Source organism: Diadema antillarum, unplaced genomic scaffold (assembly GCF_040938485.1).
Source record: "Diadema antillarum isolate AM-2024a unplaced genomic scaffold, OU_Dant_1.0 seq00000333_RagTag, whole genome shotgun sequence".
In the NCBI taxonomy this organism is placed as follows: Eukaryota; Metazoa; Echinodermata; class Echinoidea; order Diadematoida; family Diadematidae; genus Diadema; species Diadema antillarum.
This window is the reverse complement of record NW_027271349.1, coordinates 1,115,491-1,136,972: the sequence shown is the minus strand read 5'-3', so window position 1 is coordinate 1,136,972 and position 21,482 is coordinate 1,115,491. Positions and strand designations below refer to the sequence as shown.

General features: G+C 39.0%; 1 protein-coding gene across 1 annotated transcript in view; it reads right to left on the bottom strand.

Annotated features, from left to right (window-relative positions):
- Positions 1-4,638: 4,638 nt before the first annotated feature.
- The window catches only part of LOC139730763 (gamma-tubulin complex component 3 homolog), a 33,064-nt gene continuing 16,220 nt past the window's right edge, over positions 4,639-21,482 (bottom strand). Inside the window, exons 9-25 of the mRNA XM_071641625.1 lie at positions 20,818-20,999; positions 19,918-20,036; positions 17,063-17,188; positions 16,205-16,273; positions 15,408-15,540; positions 14,727-14,893; positions 13,934-14,044; positions 13,066-13,180; positions 12,222-12,349; positions 11,133-11,197; positions 10,320-10,455; positions 9,418-9,622; positions 8,771-8,859; positions 7,935-8,066; positions 6,917-7,057; positions 6,175-6,294; positions 4,639-5,498 (exon numbers count right to left, since the gene is read on the bottom strand). Of these exons, the coding sequence (XP_071497726.1) occupies positions 5,328-5,498; positions 6,175-6,294; positions 6,917-7,057; positions 7,935-8,066; positions 8,771-8,859; positions 9,418-9,622; positions 10,320-10,455; positions 11,133-11,197; positions 12,222-12,349; positions 13,066-13,180; positions 13,934-14,044; positions 14,727-14,893; positions 15,408-15,540; positions 16,205-16,273; positions 17,063-17,188; positions 19,918-20,036; positions 20,818-20,999 (2,209 nt within the window). The 3' untranslated portion in view covers positions 4,639-5,327. The remainder of the gene's footprint in view (positions 5,499-6,174; positions 6,295-6,916; positions 7,058-7,934; positions 8,067-8,770; positions 8,860-9,417; positions 9,623-10,319; positions 10,456-11,132; positions 11,198-12,221; positions 12,350-13,065; positions 13,181-13,933; positions 14,045-14,726; positions 14,894-15,407; positions 15,541-16,204; positions 16,274-17,062; positions 17,189-19,917; positions 20,037-20,817; positions 21,000-21,482) is intronic.

Genomic DNA, 21,482 nt, shown 5'->3' with positions numbered 1-21,482 from the left:
TGAAGCTTGCCAGGTTTCCTAAGTGCAGGTTGTAGGGCCAGTGTGTCTGCTCAGCTTCTCTAGATGAATGAAGTCTTTCTAGATAGAAACCAGGGAACTTGTGATTGAGTGTCCATGGTCTTATCCACTGAGCCGAGACAGCTCCTCCTCGAGGGCTGCTCATTGAATATGCTGTTAAAGTGTGTATCGGGATAGTGGCTGTTGTGGAATTTCCAGTTTTGTTGGTGTGTGTGTGTGTGTGTTGTGTGTCTGTGTCTTTGTGTGTGTGTCTGTGTCTGTGTCTGTGTGTGCATGCACAATAAAGTCAGTGTGCTTTGCTTGACCCATCCATCTTTACATCTTTGCTTCTATAGAGGAACATCCCAAACAATGGATACTTTTATTCCCTAAAACAATCGCTTAGGTGTGTCCAATTGTGACGAGTTATACATCATGTCAAAGCTTGGAATCTTTTCCTCAAAAATCTGATCAACCCTGAAAAAAATATACATCCTCTTATCTGGCAAGTTTGTTGGTTTTGAGATGCAAGTTCACAAGTGCATGTGTGTTTCGTAAATGCTGTTGCAACATGGTGCTTGTGGGTCTAGTCGCAGGATCATCTGTCTTTGATTTATGTTGCATTTTACTTCAATATTGAAACTGTATCTTAGATGGAGTAACCAGTTCATATTAACAACAAGGTGAGGTGGTACATTCATTTCCAATGCTCATTTGTTCTCTTTACATTGTAAAATTTATTTCACCTCTTGAGTAAGTTCTCATCATCCAGTTTGATTTGCTGGACTGTTAGTCTTTCAATGGAGTCAAACACTGTTATTAAGAATATATCTGGTCCTGTAGTTGGCACCAACTAAAAGTCCGATTGCACATTCAGATTGAGTGTTCACATGTAGAATGGTACTTATTGCAGCTCTTTTCAAGCCTTCAGACTCTCATTGTGGCAAAACTTGAAAAAAATGCATATTTTAATAAATCAATCATATGGGGAATACACTTTCCTCTTGATTTCATGCCTGCAACATTTAGTTTCAATCACTTAGTCAATATTGTAGGAGTGTCTAGGAGCAGAAATCTTGCCATTGAATTTGAGTTTGTAATGTCAATGGCTGTTGTTGTTAGAATTTCTTTGTGTGCTAGAGCTGCTCCTTGTGTTGCTCAGTCATATGTTATCTCTGTACCTGACTGGGGATGCCCAGTTTTAAGCGTCATCTTTTCATCACATGGAAGGTTCAATGTGCTCAGACTTGTTAGCTGAAATAGTACAAGTAGACTGGTTTTCTCATGTAATGCCCAGATGTAACATGTTCCTAGAGTTACTTTCAAAATAATAATTTCCTGTGTAAAGGACTTTATGGTACAGATTCTAACCACCAATACACATTTGCAATTTTTCTGACACGAGTGTCGAGAGCCACCATATTTTTTTGTATTTTGTTTTTGCTTTATTCTTTACTCTATGCCTGCAGAGTACATGTAGACATCATGTTGTGCAATGCAGTGCAAACAAAGCCGTTTGTTGACTATTGCTCTTTTCAAATATCAGCACGATGGTGAGTTAGGCCACATAACTCATTAATGAGAACCTGTCCACTACCACTTACTTTTGGGCCTAAAAATTACTTCTATTAGACAAAAATAGCTGATGCCATAAATTTATTTGCAAGTAAAATTGGCAGAATTTTACTGTAACTGCCCCGACCTGTTTAGCTGATTAGCTGATTTTGCTGTAATGCGCATTTCCTGCAGACACCTGCCCAAGTATACACAGGACTAGTCTTCAACCGGTTAACATAATTGCCATGTATTGAAATTCTTCAAGTCAATAGCTTTTTCTATGTTTGGATTTGAATTAGTCATCACCATAAACTGTTCCATTGTGTGATGATGATAATTAAAGATAACAGCTGAACACATAATAATTTCATGTTTTCATATTTTCTTTTGATCATGTGTGAGATGAGTAAAAACTGACTGGTTGATGGTACGTCTTCCTTCCTGGATACTGTATACGCCATATATTTAGCAAGTCTAAATTTTTGGGAATCTGGACTTCCCAACAATTTCGCGAGTGGTTAAATTCGTGATTGTGGAGTACTGTCCTGAATGGAGAAATGTGCATCACATTTATATCAGGATCAGAGTCATTTTCGCATGTCTTTAATTTCGTGAATAGCACCTGACTCGCAATATTCGTGAAAATAAAAAACCTCACAAAATATCCAGCACATACAGTTGTAAATCCAGGTCAATAGTATCAAGACTATGACAGAGAGAGTGAAAGTAATATCTCAAGCCATGCTTTAATGAAGCAAATTTATAGAGAAGATGTACTGTACATTTATTATACACTTTGAATGATACATGCAGCCTTAATTCCATCTCACAAGCAATCTCACATGGCTGTTGTCATGTATCCTTGTACAGATTATTGTGCCCTTCAAACAAACAAACGGGTACACATCTGTGGTATGCACTGAACTGCACTGAACACAAAGCCAGATATTACAGGCTACATTGCATGGTATACTTTGTACAGGGATTTTCCCCTGTACATCCACATGGTATACATGGAAGCCATTTTGACCCCGTGATGCTTTAAATTATCCTTCCTGTATGTTTTGATGGTCAAAACAGACAGAATTTAGTAGATAACCAAACAATGTTTACATGCATTCTTCTCCCAAGAATGATACCTGGTGTCATACTGAGATTCATGTGAAGAAATGGTAGTTCTTCATTACTGCTGTAAAACCAGAAATATTGGTGGCATGAAATTTTCATGAATTGGAGCCAACACTTTTTTTGCAGCAAGAAATGAATTACAACTGGCACTCAATGCATGGTGCAGACTAGAACTTTCACATGCATTTTAATTTCCCAAATCACAGCCCAAAAAATTCCTAAACATTTCATGCATTCAACAGTTTCTGGTTTCACTGTATTTCAGTATTGTTTCTAACACAGACCAAGGCATACAGAGATTCTAGTTTCAACAATAATCGTTTCACATTTGAGCGTTACTTCCAGGACACCAAATTATATTACATGTATTAATGATGGATGTTTGCATGCATTTTAATCTAGCAAACATCACGCGTGTCAAGATTTGCAGAATTAAAATGCACTCAAAAGTTCTTGTCGACAGTGCATTGAATGCTAGTGACAATTCACAAAAATTTCTTGTCGCGAAAAAGGCTGGTGGCTCCAATTCACGCAAATTTCATACCATGAAAATACAATTGTATCCTGCATCGTAATATAAAAGAATGAGGACAATATTTTTTCATAAAGTACTGATACACACTGACATCATATGTCTATAAAGTAAAACAAAAAAGGTGTGTCAAACATGTCAAGATTATCACCTCTAATCACTTCACAAAGTTTGCAGATGCCATTTTGATATGTACAATAACATGTGCATTTCCGCAATGCAAGGTGACAATTTCAGTTATGAAAATTGGAACATGGTACTAGCAACAAGAGACCAGCATTCCACAGCCAGAGTCAAAGAGTATAAAGTGAACTAGCAAACCAACCCCTACAAGCATCACAAACACACACACAAACATGAAGGGTTTTTCCTTCTGCTCTTCCTTGAACTGGAATCTCAATTCATAAACTTTAAATGTTAAACAACACATGACCATTACTTACCTGTCTCCTTTTTATGGTGATTTAAAAAGAACGTATGAGTATTTTATTGCTGATTGTAAATAAGAGATATGTTCCATTTAAAGAACAAAACTCACATAAATTTATCATGTGGGGTATTTTCACTCAAATGCTCCTTTCAACTGCCCCAGATGAATTCTTAAAGATAAACAATGCAACACTTTGAAGACAATAGCAACCTGGCATTTTTTTAAAACACTGTGTCCTCCCTGCTACTATGCTTCTTCCTCCCAAACGTCACTACCAGCTGATACCAAAGAGTGATTTCTCTAAATGATACAGGGCACTCCTGTGATTACAACCAACATGGTTACAAAGAAATTCATTACAACAAAGTGAAAATTCAGGGGAAAAATAGTCATCATTAAATTTAGTCGATGGTGCAAATTGTCTTTGATTATAATCCTAAGGACCTTGTTATAACCGGAGTCCCCTTTAGTATTTCTGGTAACGACCATTTTCCGAGACAAAATCCACTGACACTTAGCCCCTACTTTACATGTACCTCTAGGGGCAGCTGTCATCTGCCTGGATACTAATCATCACAAACACTCAGCCCCTACTCACTTCTGTCATCTCTAGAAGTTTCATTAAAGCAAGTACTGTAAGTCTTAGAAAAGGAAAGGCCAAGATGTTGCTTCAAATGCCCTAACTGGTGGTCAGCGAGGGCTGTCTCCTTTTGGTCACTCGGGTCCAGCGGCATGTGGTGGTCACTCCGGTCCAGAGGTATGTGGTGGTCACTCAGGGTCAGATGTTCATATCAGTTGGACATTTATCTGATATGCCTGTGTACTGACATCAAAACCTCCCTTACATCATTTAATTGCTATACAAGTGTAATCTATTTTATATTTTTTCACACTATGTGCAATTGCTTGGAATTTTAATCAGGAGCTGCTAAAGTGACTCTGCCATGATGGGGTCACATGACTTTCAATAATGAAAAAATGAACAGATTTTCATAAACAAATTTCCATTGATAGACAGCATCTGAACAATTCACTTCCATTTATCATCCAAATGCATGAATGCCAACTGCCAATTCATCAGCTATCAACTAAACATGTTTTTTGCTTTTCTATTCCTCTAAGGGCAGTATTTCTTGCGCATTGTTTCTACTCCGAGCATGTGGTAATGCTCAGAGGCTGTTAAGTGAAACCTCTTATAAAAGTGCATATACCATATGAAACAATGAAACTGGTTCCCTATAGGGTTGATAAGACATTGATATGAGTATTATATCCAGCACTTTCTTTTGTTTGTTTTGTTTTGTTTTTCATCTAAAGAAAATTGGCTCAAATAAATTCACCGACTGTAGACTCATCTGCAAATTAAAATCAAGAAAGCACTCTTGAGTTATTGGTCTTTTGCAACTTGGATTATAAAAGGAGAAAAATTTTCACAAATTCTTATCCTTAACTTTACCATACTTCTTCAGCTGACATAGCAGGTAGAGTGACATGTAAAGCTCTTGTGTGAGAGGCATTTTTTATCCACATCAAGCCATTGACTGAGCCCTCATAAACACATCATATGCAATACATGGGATTATGAGATTGAAGACTGCTTTAACCTATGGAAGTACTGGCCACATGATCCTCTTTCTTAATTTTCCATGAATCGGATCCTTTCCCCAAACTTTCCTGATGTAACTAGACTCCTAAATCCAGGTGTCTCCTCTTCTTTTTGATGACAGTCATTGGGCTGCGTAGTTTTGGCTCCTTGGCCCTGTAGACTTCATTGAAATCAAGACGGACAGCCAGAAGACGGAGACTATCATCCGAATGATTGGTCAGCATCACAAGGAACTTTTGGACCATGTCCTGGTGTGGGAGAAAGGCAAAACGTTTATAATATGAGCACGATGTGGTACAGTGAATGGTGTGTCTCTACAGAAAACACACACCATAAGTCTCCAATCAAGTCTATGACACCTTCACCTTGTCCAATTTGATACACACACTTAATGAGATGTCACAGTGGTTCAACAAGCACACAAGGTAAAAGGGTTTTAGGTAAGCATGAAAAGGCAGAAGTGGACAGGTCAGTGGCCAGATATATCTCTTGGTCAACATGCGTTCAAATCGACACTCCCTGACACAGATGTGGATTTTGTTGCCCCTAAGATTTTTGACTTGCAGAGCATTACATAAATATCTTTTTCAGTGGTAGCCCATATTTTGTACACATTTTTTTTTATTTCTGTGTAAGTGTATAACATTTGTTAAAGTCAGTTACATCACCGTTCCATTTTTTTTATATCAAAGTAGCACTTCAAACTCAGCAATACAAGCTTTTCTCTTTTCTTTGTACAATGTCTATTGGTGTCCATGCAGGAGAGATGACTTCTTATGACTAAAAGCTGTGATGCATATAGAGTAGACCACATCCAAATGATACATTGGTTAACATAGTATGTGGGTCAGCATCTTAAATCAAACAGTCCACAGTAAAATGCTGAAAAGTCATGGAACATTCAATATCTAGAATGATTGTTACCTGGTAGGAGTTAGCAAGGACATTCATCTGGGCCTTAGAGCTGGGCAGGAAAGTTCTCCTGAACTCTGCCTTCATTTTCTCTTGGTCTGCCTCCTCCACTGCACTGGTTCCCCAATCACCCTGGAAACAAATTGACATCAACATCTTATTTCAGTCATCACAGGAGTGGGTAACTTTCATCACTATGGCAACAGGATGACACATCAACCTGCAAACTGCTTCATCAGATTTATAACTATTTTATACCCTTTACTAATGGTGACATACAGTGGGAAATGACCACATCAATGGTAACTTGTTATCCCATCCCCTACTGAGCACATAACATCACCTGGTAATATAGGTCAATAGAGATAAGACTTCTATCTATCGCAAAACAATATCTACGAAAACCCTCTGGCATGTTTGTATTGTTTTGTCTTTTCTGAGGAGTGGGGGCAATTTCCTTCCTTAATTTCTTCACACACACTTCATCTTTGCATATTAACTACATGCTTCTAATGTACATGTACCTTTGTCTTCACTGTGAAATAAGAATCCACAGGGTTTGAACACAAGTTGGTTATTTTGTGGCAATCTCTCAGTTTTACCTCACCACTCAATACTTCTGTTGTTTGTGTGTATTTTTCTCCCTTAAGGTGCCCAATCTTCTTCAAAGATTTATTGATAATACCCCTTCTCTCAAATCAAGCCCATCATCAGGGATATGACCCTTCTTTAAACCAAATGAAAGGTCACCGACCTTTTCTGTCCTTGTATTGATAGCCTTGGAGATGGCTTGTCTCCTATTCAACTCCTCCAAGGCCTTGGTGAACATGGTGTCCTGGGAGTGTTGGAACTGGATGATGAGATCAAAGATGACTCTCAGCTGGTTCAGTAGAGGCTGGATGGGGTGAGAGGGCAGACAGGAAAACAAGTTATTTTTAGCATGGAAATCAACATATCACCTTGCTGATAAAGATCTTAACCTGCTGAAGATTACTCCCTAGTATAGACAAGGTTCCAATGACATCATCAAGCCATGCCAAGGGGCAGATAATACTATTTATGCTCTGTGGGGGCCCCAATACACATGGGCAAGCATGTAAGCATAACATCTTACGTCTCATGAAAGGCAAGCGGGTATGCCGTTAGCGTGTACCATGCGCTAGAAGTATGCGCTTGATAGACACATGATCTGTTTTTGTCTCTCAGGCAACATGTCATTTTCAACATCACGGAACCTCACTTACACTTAATCACTTGTTTACGGAAGCATGTGTAATAGGGAAATCAGTTTGTCCTAAATAGGTTATGGTGATATACACTTACAATCTAATTGATTGTGTTACTTTACAGGCAAAACTCTTTAAAATGAGGTGTATGAGACAAAAAATCTAATTTGTTCTTTCAGTTAATATCAGAGTTCAAAATACAATACACATAAAGCAAATATTTCTGCATGACTATGAGATTACTCATCATTCAATGAGTATAGATATCTCTTGATATTCAGTGTACACTGCAATATTGACGAATAACTGCAGCAATGAGACTAATGGTAAAATCATATTTAGACACAACCCAAGTGGTCAAATATGTGACCTATCCAGACCTAACCCCAGTGGCTACAACTAGGGTCACTTGTCTAGACCCAGACCTTTCCGGATTAACCCCAGTGACCAGCCCAAGGGTCATCCCAGACCTAACCCCAGTGGCTACCACTAGGGTCACCCAAACTGTGTTGGTCAGTCCCATGGTCATCTATTCCTCCTCCTCACCCTTGACTTGTCGTCCAGTAGGGCCCTCCGCAGGATGGTGTCCAGAAAGAGCTCATGGGCAGCGATGATTTGATCCAGGTCTGCTGCTTCGGTTACATTCTTCCAGATAGTGTCCCAGGAACACGCCATCACCTGACACATGGCAGACAGAGAATGAAGAGGGCGCTTGTCAGTTGTGACAGATTGAAATCTCATTGTTTGTTTGTTCATTTCCATCTGAGATGATGGCTGGATAGCCCATATTCAGCTATACTAAGCTGGTCTTCCATGGGGTCCAGTTGGACGCGAGGTGGGACCACTTCCCTTCACCGGGTTAAACACCCTGCTCTTTGCTATGAATGAATGAAGCGGGATCATTTACGTGCATGAGTTGTTACTCTCTCGTACAAGGGACCTCCATTTTATGTCCTATCCGAGGGACAGAGTGTTTTGCCTCTTGCTAGAGGGGACGGTATGATTACACACAACACTGCTCAGTCCAGACTTGAGCTCAAACCCTGGTTGCTTGGGTCAGAGGCAGTCGCGCTACCAACTGAGCCAACTCACCGCCCTATTGTAGATTACTGTATTCACAAAAATCCATTCATGTACTTTTCATAAATAAATTACCGATTCCACAAGCAGATAGTCAAGTCTAAATCAAAACGGGTCCCTTTGCCTCGTGATAATAAACTAAAATGTACTAAAGTAAAATAATAATGAATAAATGAGAAATATATGCTGCATTGACAAAGACAGCTGCCTGGTAAGATCATGCTTATGTTTCACTGAAAAATGTCAGGATTAGTTGATATGCCATCATACGAAAGTCACCTTACAGCAAGCATGAAACCTACCTCAAAGTTGATGTAGTACTGCATTTGGTTGACAAAGTGGATCATCTCTGCAGCAATGGTGTGACAGCGATGAAGGAGTGGGTAAAGCTCTGCCAAAGGATAATAAATAATTTGTCTTGATCAGAGACTAGTAACATGCAACAAACCTCTTACATCGCAAACACTCCTCCATGCATTTATCATGGAGAACAAATAATGACACCACACGAAAGAATTATTCTCATGTTCACTAGCAAAGCCATATGAGCATGGCCCCTGGACCGCTGGGTAGAAGAGCAGCGTCTTGCAGGCACAGCTAAGCAGGGAAATCCAGTAGTATTCCCATTAATATTGTTTGATTATCATTTGTGTATTTTTATGTTGATTTTATGTGGAAAGCAGATACAATACAATACAATACAATACAATACAATACAAAACAATATAATCAAATACAATGTCCAACGTTGCATTGCCAAATAACAAATTGTGAAATAACTTGTTATTGTGTAGCGATGATCAATATCAAACAATTTTTGTACCTTGTATCTGCATAGCCAGTCTGAATGTTGGTAAAGTTGCATATCAAAGGGTGAACAACATCAAGTTCTAGTAAGGATATAGGTATAGTCTGCTCTGATAAAAGGAGTTGCCTGCATGGGACCTACCAGGTATGGAGCGCAGAGCCTTGGCGTTGGCCATCTGGTTCTTCCAGACCTGAGCCAGGACATACTCCATACGCTTGGCCCGCCAGAGGAAGTTGAAGACTCTGAGGTAGAGGATCTTACACTGTGCAGTAAAGACTGTACTGATTGGACCATCAAGATGGTAGTCAAGGCTGAAGACATCCCAACCAGTGTCACCTGGAGAAATCTGAAAACAATGTCACAAATTCACACTTTTAGAGCCAAAAACCACAAATGGTGTACTGAAATTAAAGTCTGCTGTTACTCATATCAGAGTCTCTGAAACAGGCTAATTTTCAATCATTCAACATATTATTGATTGAAACTTTTGGCGATGACAGAGGCATTCTCAAATCTGACAGACATTATTAGACTGTTTAAAAACAGCACATTTTTTTTCCCCCAGTCAAAGCTTGTTCACTGCTCCACTGCCATGTACACATTGCAGCTGATATATTTGTGCAAACATCAGAAGATCACAGGTTTAGATTTCAATCATCTTCAATCTTCTTGTATTCACACTGGGTCCAGCACTATGGGTACAGTCGGGAGAGATCTTTAATATCTTTTTACGACTGACTGGTTTCACTACAATCGACTGTCCCTGAACTGAAGCAAGAATCACAGTTCGAGGCATGCCCTGCCATTTGACATATGCACATTTCATGAATACATCTAGGTGCTATCAAAATCAAGCCCAAGGTCGCTCTCCCTTCCAAATTTTGTCCCCAGGCCCGACAACCTTCGCAGCGACACTGTGAGAAGTCCAAGTGAGCATCCACACTTTGGTTTTGAAGGGAAAAGTTCCGTACCACAGGACTTTCCCTCTAAATCTATAGGGTGGGTGTTGAACCAAGTGCGAATTTGAGGAAAGTAAATCTCACCTCAAGAAGTCTGACATCAAGCCTGTTGAGGATGTCAGAGTCTTCATACTGAGCATTGGTAGCTCTTACAGCAGTCTCCAAGACTCCAGTCAAGTTGTGAAGATACAGCATGTTGGCTGGCTTGGCTAGATCAGCCCTGGGCATGACAGGTGCAAACATACTGGTGTCAGTGACAGCAATAGGTAACATCAAAATTCCATTGGGACACTAATCATTAAGTAGCACTAGTTTATGAAGTTTAATCAAGCCATTGATTATGAGGAAACATTAAAAAAAAAAAAAACAGTCTTCAAATATACTATGCCGGTAAGAGCTTTTAAAGGAGAGAGATAACCTGCATATTGATACTTCTCATACATGGAGCAGAAAAGCTGAATCTTTCTGTCACAAGAGCTCAGAACTGAGATGAAAGAAGCATCATGAATATCATGACCAAAAACTGTTTTCCAAATTTCCAGTGCATGCAAAAAATGTAATGCTGCATGCAGATTCAAAAAATAATCTTAAAAGTGAAGAATTTTAGTCTTATTGAGTATGATGAAAGAAAGGCTATCTAAATAGCATTTTCGATGACATAACAGCAGGAAATAGATATTACTAATTATGTAAAATGGCATAACTCTTATAAATGCTGCTTGAAAGCACATTTTCTCATGAAGGAGGTAATGAAATCAATGATCAACCATCACACATACAAGAGACCTGCATTTGAAGCAGAGTAGAGTAATGTTTACTACAATCACTAATCTGCCTAATCTGTAACATTCTCTCCTTGACTGTATGTATGAGTATGTAGGAAAAGATAACACTCACTCAAGAAGGTCCATGAGATGCTTGATGAAATCTCCCTGACCTAAGAGCAGGTATCGCCTCATGGCCTGTACAACCACAAAACACAAACACACCCATTGGTATTCTTTGCCTACAATGACTTGTAAAATACACATAATTTAAATTTGCCATACAAAGTTTCATATCATTTTAAATTTAGGGAGGAGTAAAACCTTATAATGTGGATAAAATAAAGTAGAAATCAATCTTCCTCTAACCCTGTAAAGTTCAAGGTTGTGTCACAGGCAAATTTAGAATAATGACTATTACTTAGAATGCAAAACATTGACTGACCAAAAACCTGAAAATATTGTCTATGGTACCAAATCATTTGGGAGACAAAAACAATATATCAAAAACACAAACCTAAAATCATAATGCTATACATTTGAGTGAGGGTTCATCCTATAACCACTCCTACAAATGAAGACAGTAACTTGACACTTCAGAACTCCTTCCTTGAATATGTCAGGTCAAGAAACATAGCTGACACAAACATTAAATATAACATTGAACAATTGTGATGGTTCATATTTTATTAAAAGTAAATTTACCTTTCACAATTCCAGTTACTATGATACAATAACACTAAATAGATAATGTGCCCAATACATATTTGCATTCAAAATCAAGAGAAGAGTACCTTGATATGCAGCAGTGTCACACATCACATTGAAACACCCGCACCAAGGTTCAACCTCCCATGCCAAAATTTGACCGTGCGCAAAGGCATAGGTTTCTACATATGGCTGGCAGTCAAAATTTGGATGGCGTTATGGTCAAATTATGGGCAGCTTGCTTTACTTTGACACCTATGGGTACTTTACAACAATGGGAGCTCTTCTGAGAATGGACCCCAAGAAAAACTTTCTGAAAATTTGAAACAGGTAACTCATGCTAGATATGTTAGTACAGTGTATCACTATGACAACTTCACACTGTTCTTGAAGAATTTTTCTTTTAATAGCAACTACTAGACATGGATGATGGTATCATAAAGTTTAAACAAAAATCTATCTATGTATGGAATGTTAGTTTGGCTAGAGGAAATATATCAGCTTCCAATCTTACCTTGAGGTGCTCTAGAAACTTGAACTGTGTTTGAAGGATGTGAAGAAGTCTCTTGCTGGTGTCTCTGTACTCACTGTCTATCACTTGTTGGAAGGATCCATCCATGTCTTGTTGTAACAGCATCTCAGCTAAAGATAGAATATATCAGAGTCGCAGAAAACTCATAAGTCCTTGCTGGAGCACTGACATAGCAATGAAAACTGCAGGTAGAGAAAATGTCTCCAAAACTTATTCTGAAAGGCTAGCTTCAGTCATTCCAAGTTGTGAGAAAAAGAAAATGCTAAATACAATTCGATATGGCTGAAGGCTAGGACCCATCATTTCGGTTGTTTTGCTATCTAAACTATGGTTTTTAATTGATGCCAGTGGCTCATACACTTTACTATGTCTTCCATCATCAAATCTAGAAAAGGATGAACTTTGCATTAATCCCAATGGTTGCCTTTAAACAGGTTGCACGACTTGCAAAGTCCTTGGGGGAATAAAGATAAAAGGGAGTGCATGCAATTTCAGCTCACTCTTTCACATATGATACAGACACAATGGCAAATTTGATAAGATGCTTTGTTCCCATCAAAAATCATTTACGAGGAAAGTAAGGCAATATCTCATAATCATACTGATAATTCCAATACATTACTGATTTGCAAACTTCGACGAATTTAGTTCGGCTGTACAAAGATCAGTAGATGACAAACTTTTAGTCCAGTCCAGAAAACCTGAATAGTTCATATATCACTAATCATAATGGCATGTATGACCGAGGCATGATTGGTGATGACTCGAAGAAAAGACTGCGATTGATAGACTTCCTGATTTGAGACATATGTGAATCATGACTCACTGTTTTGGTAATTGTTGCTGCCTGACGTGACAACCACCAGGGATTTCCCCTTGATTGGGGTGTGGTCCTTACACACCTGTCGCAGAAAGTTAATTGCTTTCCCAATGGACAGAATCTGTAATGGTTGGGGGAAGAAAAGGCAAACACACTACTAGTCTAGACTTGAGTTAATCCCTGGCAGCTTTATATCTACCTGTGGATGCATTCATTGCAGTACATTGCTTCAACCTTTGTGCTCTTTCAAAAGCATGCATGAACTGTAGCTATGCTAATGTGGTGAAACATAAAGAGTAGCGGATGACACTCTTGTGATGATAAATGTTACAATATTTTACCTTCTTTTTAACTATGATTTGGTAATTAAACATAATTTTTGAAATGAGCATGTTAAGTGTTCTTGCTTCAATATTTCATCCAGTCAAAGGAATGCTGAAAAAGTAGAAATTATTGCACATTTCATGTGACATGAAACTAGTGCAAAAATAAAGGATTCAAAATTTGGCTTGCTATATACAGTGTACACGTGAGTGATACTACTAGCTATTTTGATTCCACATAATTAAAACATGCACACTACATCCCCCCAGGTCAAGCACAAAAATGTCCTCTTTAACAGTACCCCCAACTGATTTTTTTTTTTAAAATCTGATTGACCATAACAGTATTTTTTTTTTCTTGAAGGCATGTTCACACACTTTGTGGTTGAAAATGTATTGAGGCCAAAAAACTGCTCAGAGAGAATTCAGAATTGTAGAGAAAAAACATTTCAAATTTCAAATTCCACAATCAATATTTCATAGAGTTTGCCACTTAAAAACATGAAACAGATGATGTGACTTTGATGACAATGATTGAAACATGTGTGCACCTTTCTAGCTTGTTCCATGCTGATAAAAGAAGGCACCATGGACTTCCTCAGGGAATATTTCTCATGCCACAGCTTGTCCTCTTTGATTGACGGGTCAGCTGCCACAAAGAACTATACCAAACAAAATCACAGAAAAAAAGAGAAACATTGCATTTGGTTGCATTGGTTTATCTTTTCCATTCTAAATATTAAGTTTTTAAACACATTCTTTGTGTTCCAGATGACTAGTATAAAGGAACCTGACAGAAAGCTGTATGACGTCAAATGGCACAATTGTATCATTACACATTCCATAATCTTGTAATTTACCGCAAAAACTGTTGTTTTAGTGTACAGATATTTTCGTGAATGAAGAGTTCACAGATATCTTTGCGAGATCTTCTTTTTGCGATTCAACACTGAGAGCACTAATGCCTGTCTGTTCAAGATTATGTGACATTATTTTTGTGCATTTTTAAATTCATGGTCAAACAGTGATTCACAAAATTTGCAAAAATTAAACCCTCATGAAAATAACAGCATTTACAGTACACAGCTGGTACAATTTTTTCACTGACATTTCCTACATCGACTGATGGTCTGTCTACAAACAGAATTCTACTTGGATTGCTTATGATCCCAAAAATGGGTTTTACTTCCAGAGCAGTCTACAAATGATGGGTTCACCATTTTACAATCCACTATCAAAGAGGCTAAAGCATGCCACCTCCCGCCCCTCCCCAGGATGGAATCATCCACCAAGAAACCTAGCAACCACGTGACATGGACCAGGGCAATGGTCAGTCTGCTTCACCTCATTGTGCTTGTCCTCCAGCTGACCATCAAAGATCCATTTGTCCAGCATCGTCCTGATAGGAAAGGCTACCAGTCGCAGAATGTGTTTGACCAGTTGCCGTGTGGAAGGGTCACCATGGAGTGTGTAGGAGTGGATGGCTGAGGCCAGGGAACCTCCCTTTTTGTCTTTAAGTCAACAAAAAGAGCAAAGAGCCAATTTCCACAAGAAAAGAGTCGTCACTGCACATGAACGGAATGATTTATACAATTTCATTTCCTTTAAAAGGTTTCAAGTTTCAGCTGAGTTTTCCCCCTCAACCAGACTGCTGAGTGGGAGACAAGGGAGTAGCCACCCTACTATAGACAGTCAATCCTTTAGATCTAATACCCACAGGTAATTTTGAAGTACAGAAAGCTAACCAACAAACTAAGGCCATATTGACCCCATTTTCACTGTAGATTGAAGAAACAGAATCATATAAACATAACGTACAACAGCTGACAAAGTGACAGTAAGATCAGACTTCAATGTTAAGCTCCCAACAAATTTTGATAACATATACTCAGTACAGCATAATTATGAAAACTAACCCTCTCAAAAGTGTACATTGCAAATCAAGTTTAAGTTTGGAGATATCCGTGACCAAATCAATCACATTTTGTTTGAGTAATCAGAGACTATGACGGCCTGTAAACTCACCTGCACACCCGTCCACCAGGATGGCCAGCTGCTTCATACGGTGGAGGGGGTCCAAGGTCCAGACATTGAGACGGAAGAGAGACAGGTTGCTAGGCGACCCCTCCTCTAAGCCCACATCTTGCTCTTGAAGTTGCTGGGGCAAAAAAAAAAAAAAAAAACACTCACAAACGTCAACAAATCATTGGATAGAAAAATAACAACTTTTATTGGATACATCAGCCACAGACTCTTTGAAGAATGTGAAAAAAAACAAAAACAAGTTAGGTATGCCAGGTGCAAATTTTACATTGATACAGTTCTCATTCATCAGGCATCTGACTAATAATTTTGTTCCATGGAAATTAAGTGAGTAACTGAGTTGAATAGAATTCTCCCATAACTCTACAGTAACTTGGAAGTTGGCAAATCATTTACAAGTGCAATGAATATATAATACATATAAATAGATATATAAGTGTCTGTTTCTGTTCAATCAAGGGGACTTTAGATATTTTTTAGTCAAGACAGGAAGAAACACTTGTTTGTTTGTGTTTTTTTTTTTTTTATGGCATCTCCTGCAGAATCAGGGGCCCATTTCATAAAACTTGTCATCAGTGACAAGTTGTCACAGATGTGACAAGCTACTGAAATCCTTGCATCTGATTGGCTGAGAGCAAATTTGTCATAGAAATGTTGCAGTTGTCACTGATGACAAGTTTTATGAAACGGGCCCCAGGAAGACTTGGTAGATATGTGGTGGTAGCATACAGGTACATCATAACCCATGTCATGGTATGAAAGGGGTATCCTTCACTCACCTGGGCCTCTAGTACTGCCAAGAGTCTGTAATACTCTGTCAACTCCTGCTGCAAAGCTGCACAGAAACTCTGCAGTGAATGCAGCAAGCAATGCATATCATTCTCTGTTACAAACTTCACTGAATACAATTCAATATAGCTTAGTCTACACCAAGTGTCAATATCAAGTGGCTACACATCACAACATTTCTGCCTGAAAGAAGGGAATTTGCCTTGTTCTGTAGGGTGCGGTTACACAGATTTTCTCATTTTATATTTTTGCTGTTACTCAATGACTAAGATTGTATGTGTGATAATAGTACAGATCAAACACATGCTCTTATTTACAGAGTAATAGTAAAAAAAAAAATCTCTGCAAGTTCAGCTTTAGTTTGCTCTCTCAAGACTAAATGGGGAAAACATGTACACATAATGCAGTAAAAAGGAAAATTTGTCTCCCTTCAGCATGTGTCTAACTCTACTAAAAAATTTTCATATTTGTCATCATCACACCATACATGCATAGCTTAACAAAAAAATTTAGGTAGCATGGAGAAAGGTCCCCTGTACACCAAACAGTCACACTGTTACTACTCAAAGCTTGTATTCTGTATAATCAAGACGGGTCTATCACTAGACATATATGTCAAACATGTTGACTTCTTTAACAAAAATATCATGTAAATGTCAAACCCTTCCAAGCTTTTCACATTTGTATTGAGTGATAAATTGAGATTTCATCAAATGCAAAGGATAAATAAATGAGCTATTATACAGTTGTACATTGAAAATATTCAAGCAATTCCTGAATGACGGATTGCTGAAGTTCAACTGAATTTTAGTCAGAATAATGTCAATTATATTATCTGCAGAGCTTACCTGACCCACAAGGCCAAAGGCTTTGTCATTATTCCTTGCATCAATGTAGCGTCTGACTTTGAGATACAACCAGCCCAGTTCTGATAACTTGTGTACAAGATCCCTACAGGGGCGTGGTACTCCAAGCTATCAAACAAACATACAAACAAACATGATCACAAACATCAAGTTGCATTTCACATAGTCATATGGAAGCTGAAACACACATGTCGCTGGGGGTGACAAGACCTTGTATCTGCAATTTTGGTGAAAATGACTTTTTTTTAATTAATGGTCAAATAATGGGATAAGTGACGTCCTGTCCAAATCCCAAGTGTCTTACTTCAAAAATGAAGCCACCACAGTTTGTCAAAGGAAAGGCTATCCCATTCGCTATAATGTTTTGGCCACCATGTTTTTTGCAGATACAAGGTCTTGTCGCCCCAGCGACGTTATCTTACACGTACTTAACTCAATTTTCTCTTGATTTTCAAAAATATATTTTCTTATTTTTGATGAAGAGAAGACATTCTAAATATAATAAAATGTTGGCAGTTGAGGAAGATTTTTGTAAAAGCATTTCTCTTTATACAGCATTTCCATTTACAAGCATTCATTTATCCTGACTTATCACTAGTGGATTTATCATTTGGGCATAATCCAAAACACCTCCAATTACTCTATATGAAGAAAATATATCAAGTTTTTCTCAATTTTGAATGACATTATTGTTTTTTCTGTCACATGAAGGTTCTTAACCTGTTGTGATGTTCCCTGAATAGTGTCCTGCAGGACAGGTGACCCCCCTGGGGAAAATAGTTTTATCTGGTTGTCAGTCTTATGTCTACATTTAACTTCTGTGCTTTGTAATAGGCATCAAAATAATGAGTGATTTGAAGTGAATTTGCCATACATAGCAAAATTCATCATGATTCACTGTTGTCTGTCAATAAACATATTTACATGTATATCTGTACACAGGAATATGTTCTCTTCACCACCAGTGACTGTCAATTTCAGACCAAATCCTACTATATCCAGAAAGTGTCAGCAACATGATTAAAGCTTTCATTACGCATATTCCTTCTCGGAGCATTCCATTATACCTCGCATATGAGGGGTCACTTCAATTTAAGCCAATCTGAAGCAAGGATTTCAGTACCTTGTACCAGTTTGTCAAACAAGAGACCCGGGGGGGTCACGCGCTCACCTGAGTATCGCAAGTTCACCTTCCACGCATTCCTGCAGACTCTTACCTGAGAACATTGGAAAACTTGTTCTTATTCATTAAATTAGGAGGTTTGGACCCCCTGGGGCCCCCCAAGGAAAGTGCCCATTCAAACACTTTGAGATCTTATCCCTATGGTAATGCTATTTGATAAGTTTGGTGAAAATCCATTATGTTGTTTTCAGCAAGAAGATGAAAAATTTAGGTCCACATTTAGACCCCCCCCCCCCCATCCCATCCCGCTTCCTTGGGTTCCAAGGGGGTGGGGGGCACACCTGATTCTCCCATGAACAAACTTGAAACAACAGTCATCAATATACTGACTCATAGTATTAACTTAGCTCAATCACTTCCAGTTCTAGAGAAAATCTGTAAAGATTCCTTACGGGAGGGGGAGGGGGGTCCCCTGGGGCCCCCCAGGTGGGAGCATGGTGCCCATTTGATGGAATTGAGATTCTATCCCCCCTCTAGGGATGCTACCTGCCAAGTTTGGTGAAAATTAAAAGTAGTGATAGAGTTTTTCAAGAAAAAGATGAAAATTTACAATTTTGGTCCAAATTTAGGCCCCCTGGGGCCCCCAAGTGGGACATGATGCCCATTGGATGGAAATGAGATTCTTTCTCCCTAAGGATGCTACCTGCCAACTTAAGTGAAAAAGTGTCATTACGGCATTTTCAAGAAAAAGATGAAAATGTACAATATGGGCCCCATTAGGACCCCTCTAAACCCCCTCCCCTGGGTCCCAAGGGGGGCACCTATGATTCCGCCATGAACAAACTTGAAACTACAGTCATCAATGCACTAATTCATAGTATTAACTTAGCTCTATCACTTTTGGTTCTAGAGAAGAAGATTTTTTAAGATTCCTTAATTTTGGGGGGTTTGGGCCCCTCTGGGGCCCCCCAGGTGGGGTATGGTGCCCACTTGAACAAATTGAAATCCTATCCCCCTAGGGATGCTACCTGCCAAGTTTGGTGAAAATCGGTCAAGGGGTTCTCAAGAAGAAGATGAAAATGTAAAAGTTTACGCACGACGCACGGCGCACGACGCACGACGCACGACGCACGCCGGACACCGGACGAAGAGCGATCGCAATAGCTCACTTGAGCCTTCGGCTCAGGTGAGCTAAAAAAAAAAACCTGACAATATCCTTCATGAAATTCCTCAAGGAAGGTGTACAAGCATTTGTTTAGAAGAGCATCACATGTTTCTATGTCTGCTGAGTTGTATGTGAAAACTGAAACGTATTTCCTCACAATTTTTTTCTTGAAAAGTTCTCAACCTCCTCCTTTCATGTGTTCATACTAAACTGGAGGCATACAGCAAAACCACCTTCTCTTGGGCACTAGCTACAGCCAATATCTGAATGATGCATACCGTGGACTCCCATTATAATAACGAAGTCCTCGGGACCGACAAATTTCTTTCGTTATAACCAAACAAATGAACAATAAAAAACATAGAGCCGATAATTTTGGGACCTGGATTTTTACTTCGTTGTAACCAGGATTTTGTTGTAAATGTGTTCGTTACAACAGGAGTGCGCTGTATTAGCTTTTTTTTTTCAAACATTTCAGATACTAACAAACAATATCTCTATCTGTGGAAGAACAAACAAACATGTGATTGGTCCTTTCTAAATCTTTACCCCATGGACAATCCTGAAGGCATCTTCTGTCTTGCTGTATTTGATCATCTTTCCATCAATCCCTTGGAAGACGTAGATCAGGTCATGCACAAGAGTCTTCTCTGCCACTTCAAATGATGCTGCAAGAGAGAAATTTCTTTTTACACCACGACTGAAATCTCTTTGCCATGAAAAAAAAATGCTATCCTAAACAAACATCCATCCTGAATATGAATGAAAAAAAACTAAAACTTCAAATGAATGTAGGAACTAGGGAAAGAGCTCAGGGGAATACCTTCTCTTATTACTAAAGATGACAAGATATTGAAAAAAAAATGTTCACACTTGGTGAGTTTCTGAGACATCAGGCTTTAGGCCTATAAAGGAAGGTTGTAGACCATCAGTATGGAACAGTCTGCAGCATGTGATCAACATTCCCAACCCAAACACACACACATCCCAGCATATTTCTATTGGCTGATGGAGCAGCGATGGGAAGGCACAGACCCTGGATATCAATCGTTAGTGTTTTGTCTGTACATCAAAATAAACATTAGCATAGTATTTATAACAGGAACTGTCAACCTTGCAAACAGCATTGCAGTACTCTCAGGGCTAAAAAGGCAGATTTTTTAAAAAGAAAAATAGTATTTTCAATGAAATATTGAGTACAGAACCACTTATGACAAGCTTTTGGCAATAAATTTTGATTTGAATGAAAACGAAATAAATCTCATGTGAACGCAGGAACTACGGAAAGAGCTCAGGGGAATACCTTTTCTAATTGCTGAAGATGACAAGCTATTGAAAACATCATTTACACTTATTGAGTTCCATAACATATCACTCAGGTTTTACCTGAGCTTGTCATTAGTGGTTCTACTCTCCAGGTTTCACTGTAAACACTGTATTTCTCCTTACTGTTCTCATCCTGGCCCCGAGAGATTCCCTCGACCTCCACTGTATTAGTCTGGACTCCTGAGGGCGCCATCACCATGTTGCCACTGGACCCTGTCGGCTGGACTGAGCTGTCTCCGATCAGCATGCGTGCTAGCCTGCCCCCTACAGACTGTGTGCCCGGTGTGACCCCATCAGTCAAATATCTGTCCAAACAAGAAAACCAGGAATACGAGATTGCTGACTTGAATATGTGATTACCTCAGTATGTTTCTACATACTGTCAATGGTTTTTAGAGGCGGTGCTTCTAAAAGGTGTAACAGCACCCTCAATTTTTGGCACTTTGTTAACATCAGAGTGAAGTTCCATGTTTGAAGTCTAGTGGAATCAGCTGCAGCCGGTCCTGTGTCATTTCTTGTTCTTCTATGGATGAGAGGAAAAACACTCCAAAACTTTCAGACAGAGAAAACATAGACAAGAGATCTGAGGGTCTCGCGCTCACCTGAGTATCGCAAGTTCACCTTTCACACAGTCACTAATCTAAATTACACACAGCTCTACCAAAATTTGACAAGGCATTCTCAAGTAGAAGATGAACATGTACACTTAGGGCCCAAATTCAGACCCCCCCCCCCCCCCCCCCCCCCCTCATACTAACAATTGTAGCTCTATCACTTTTTTACACAAA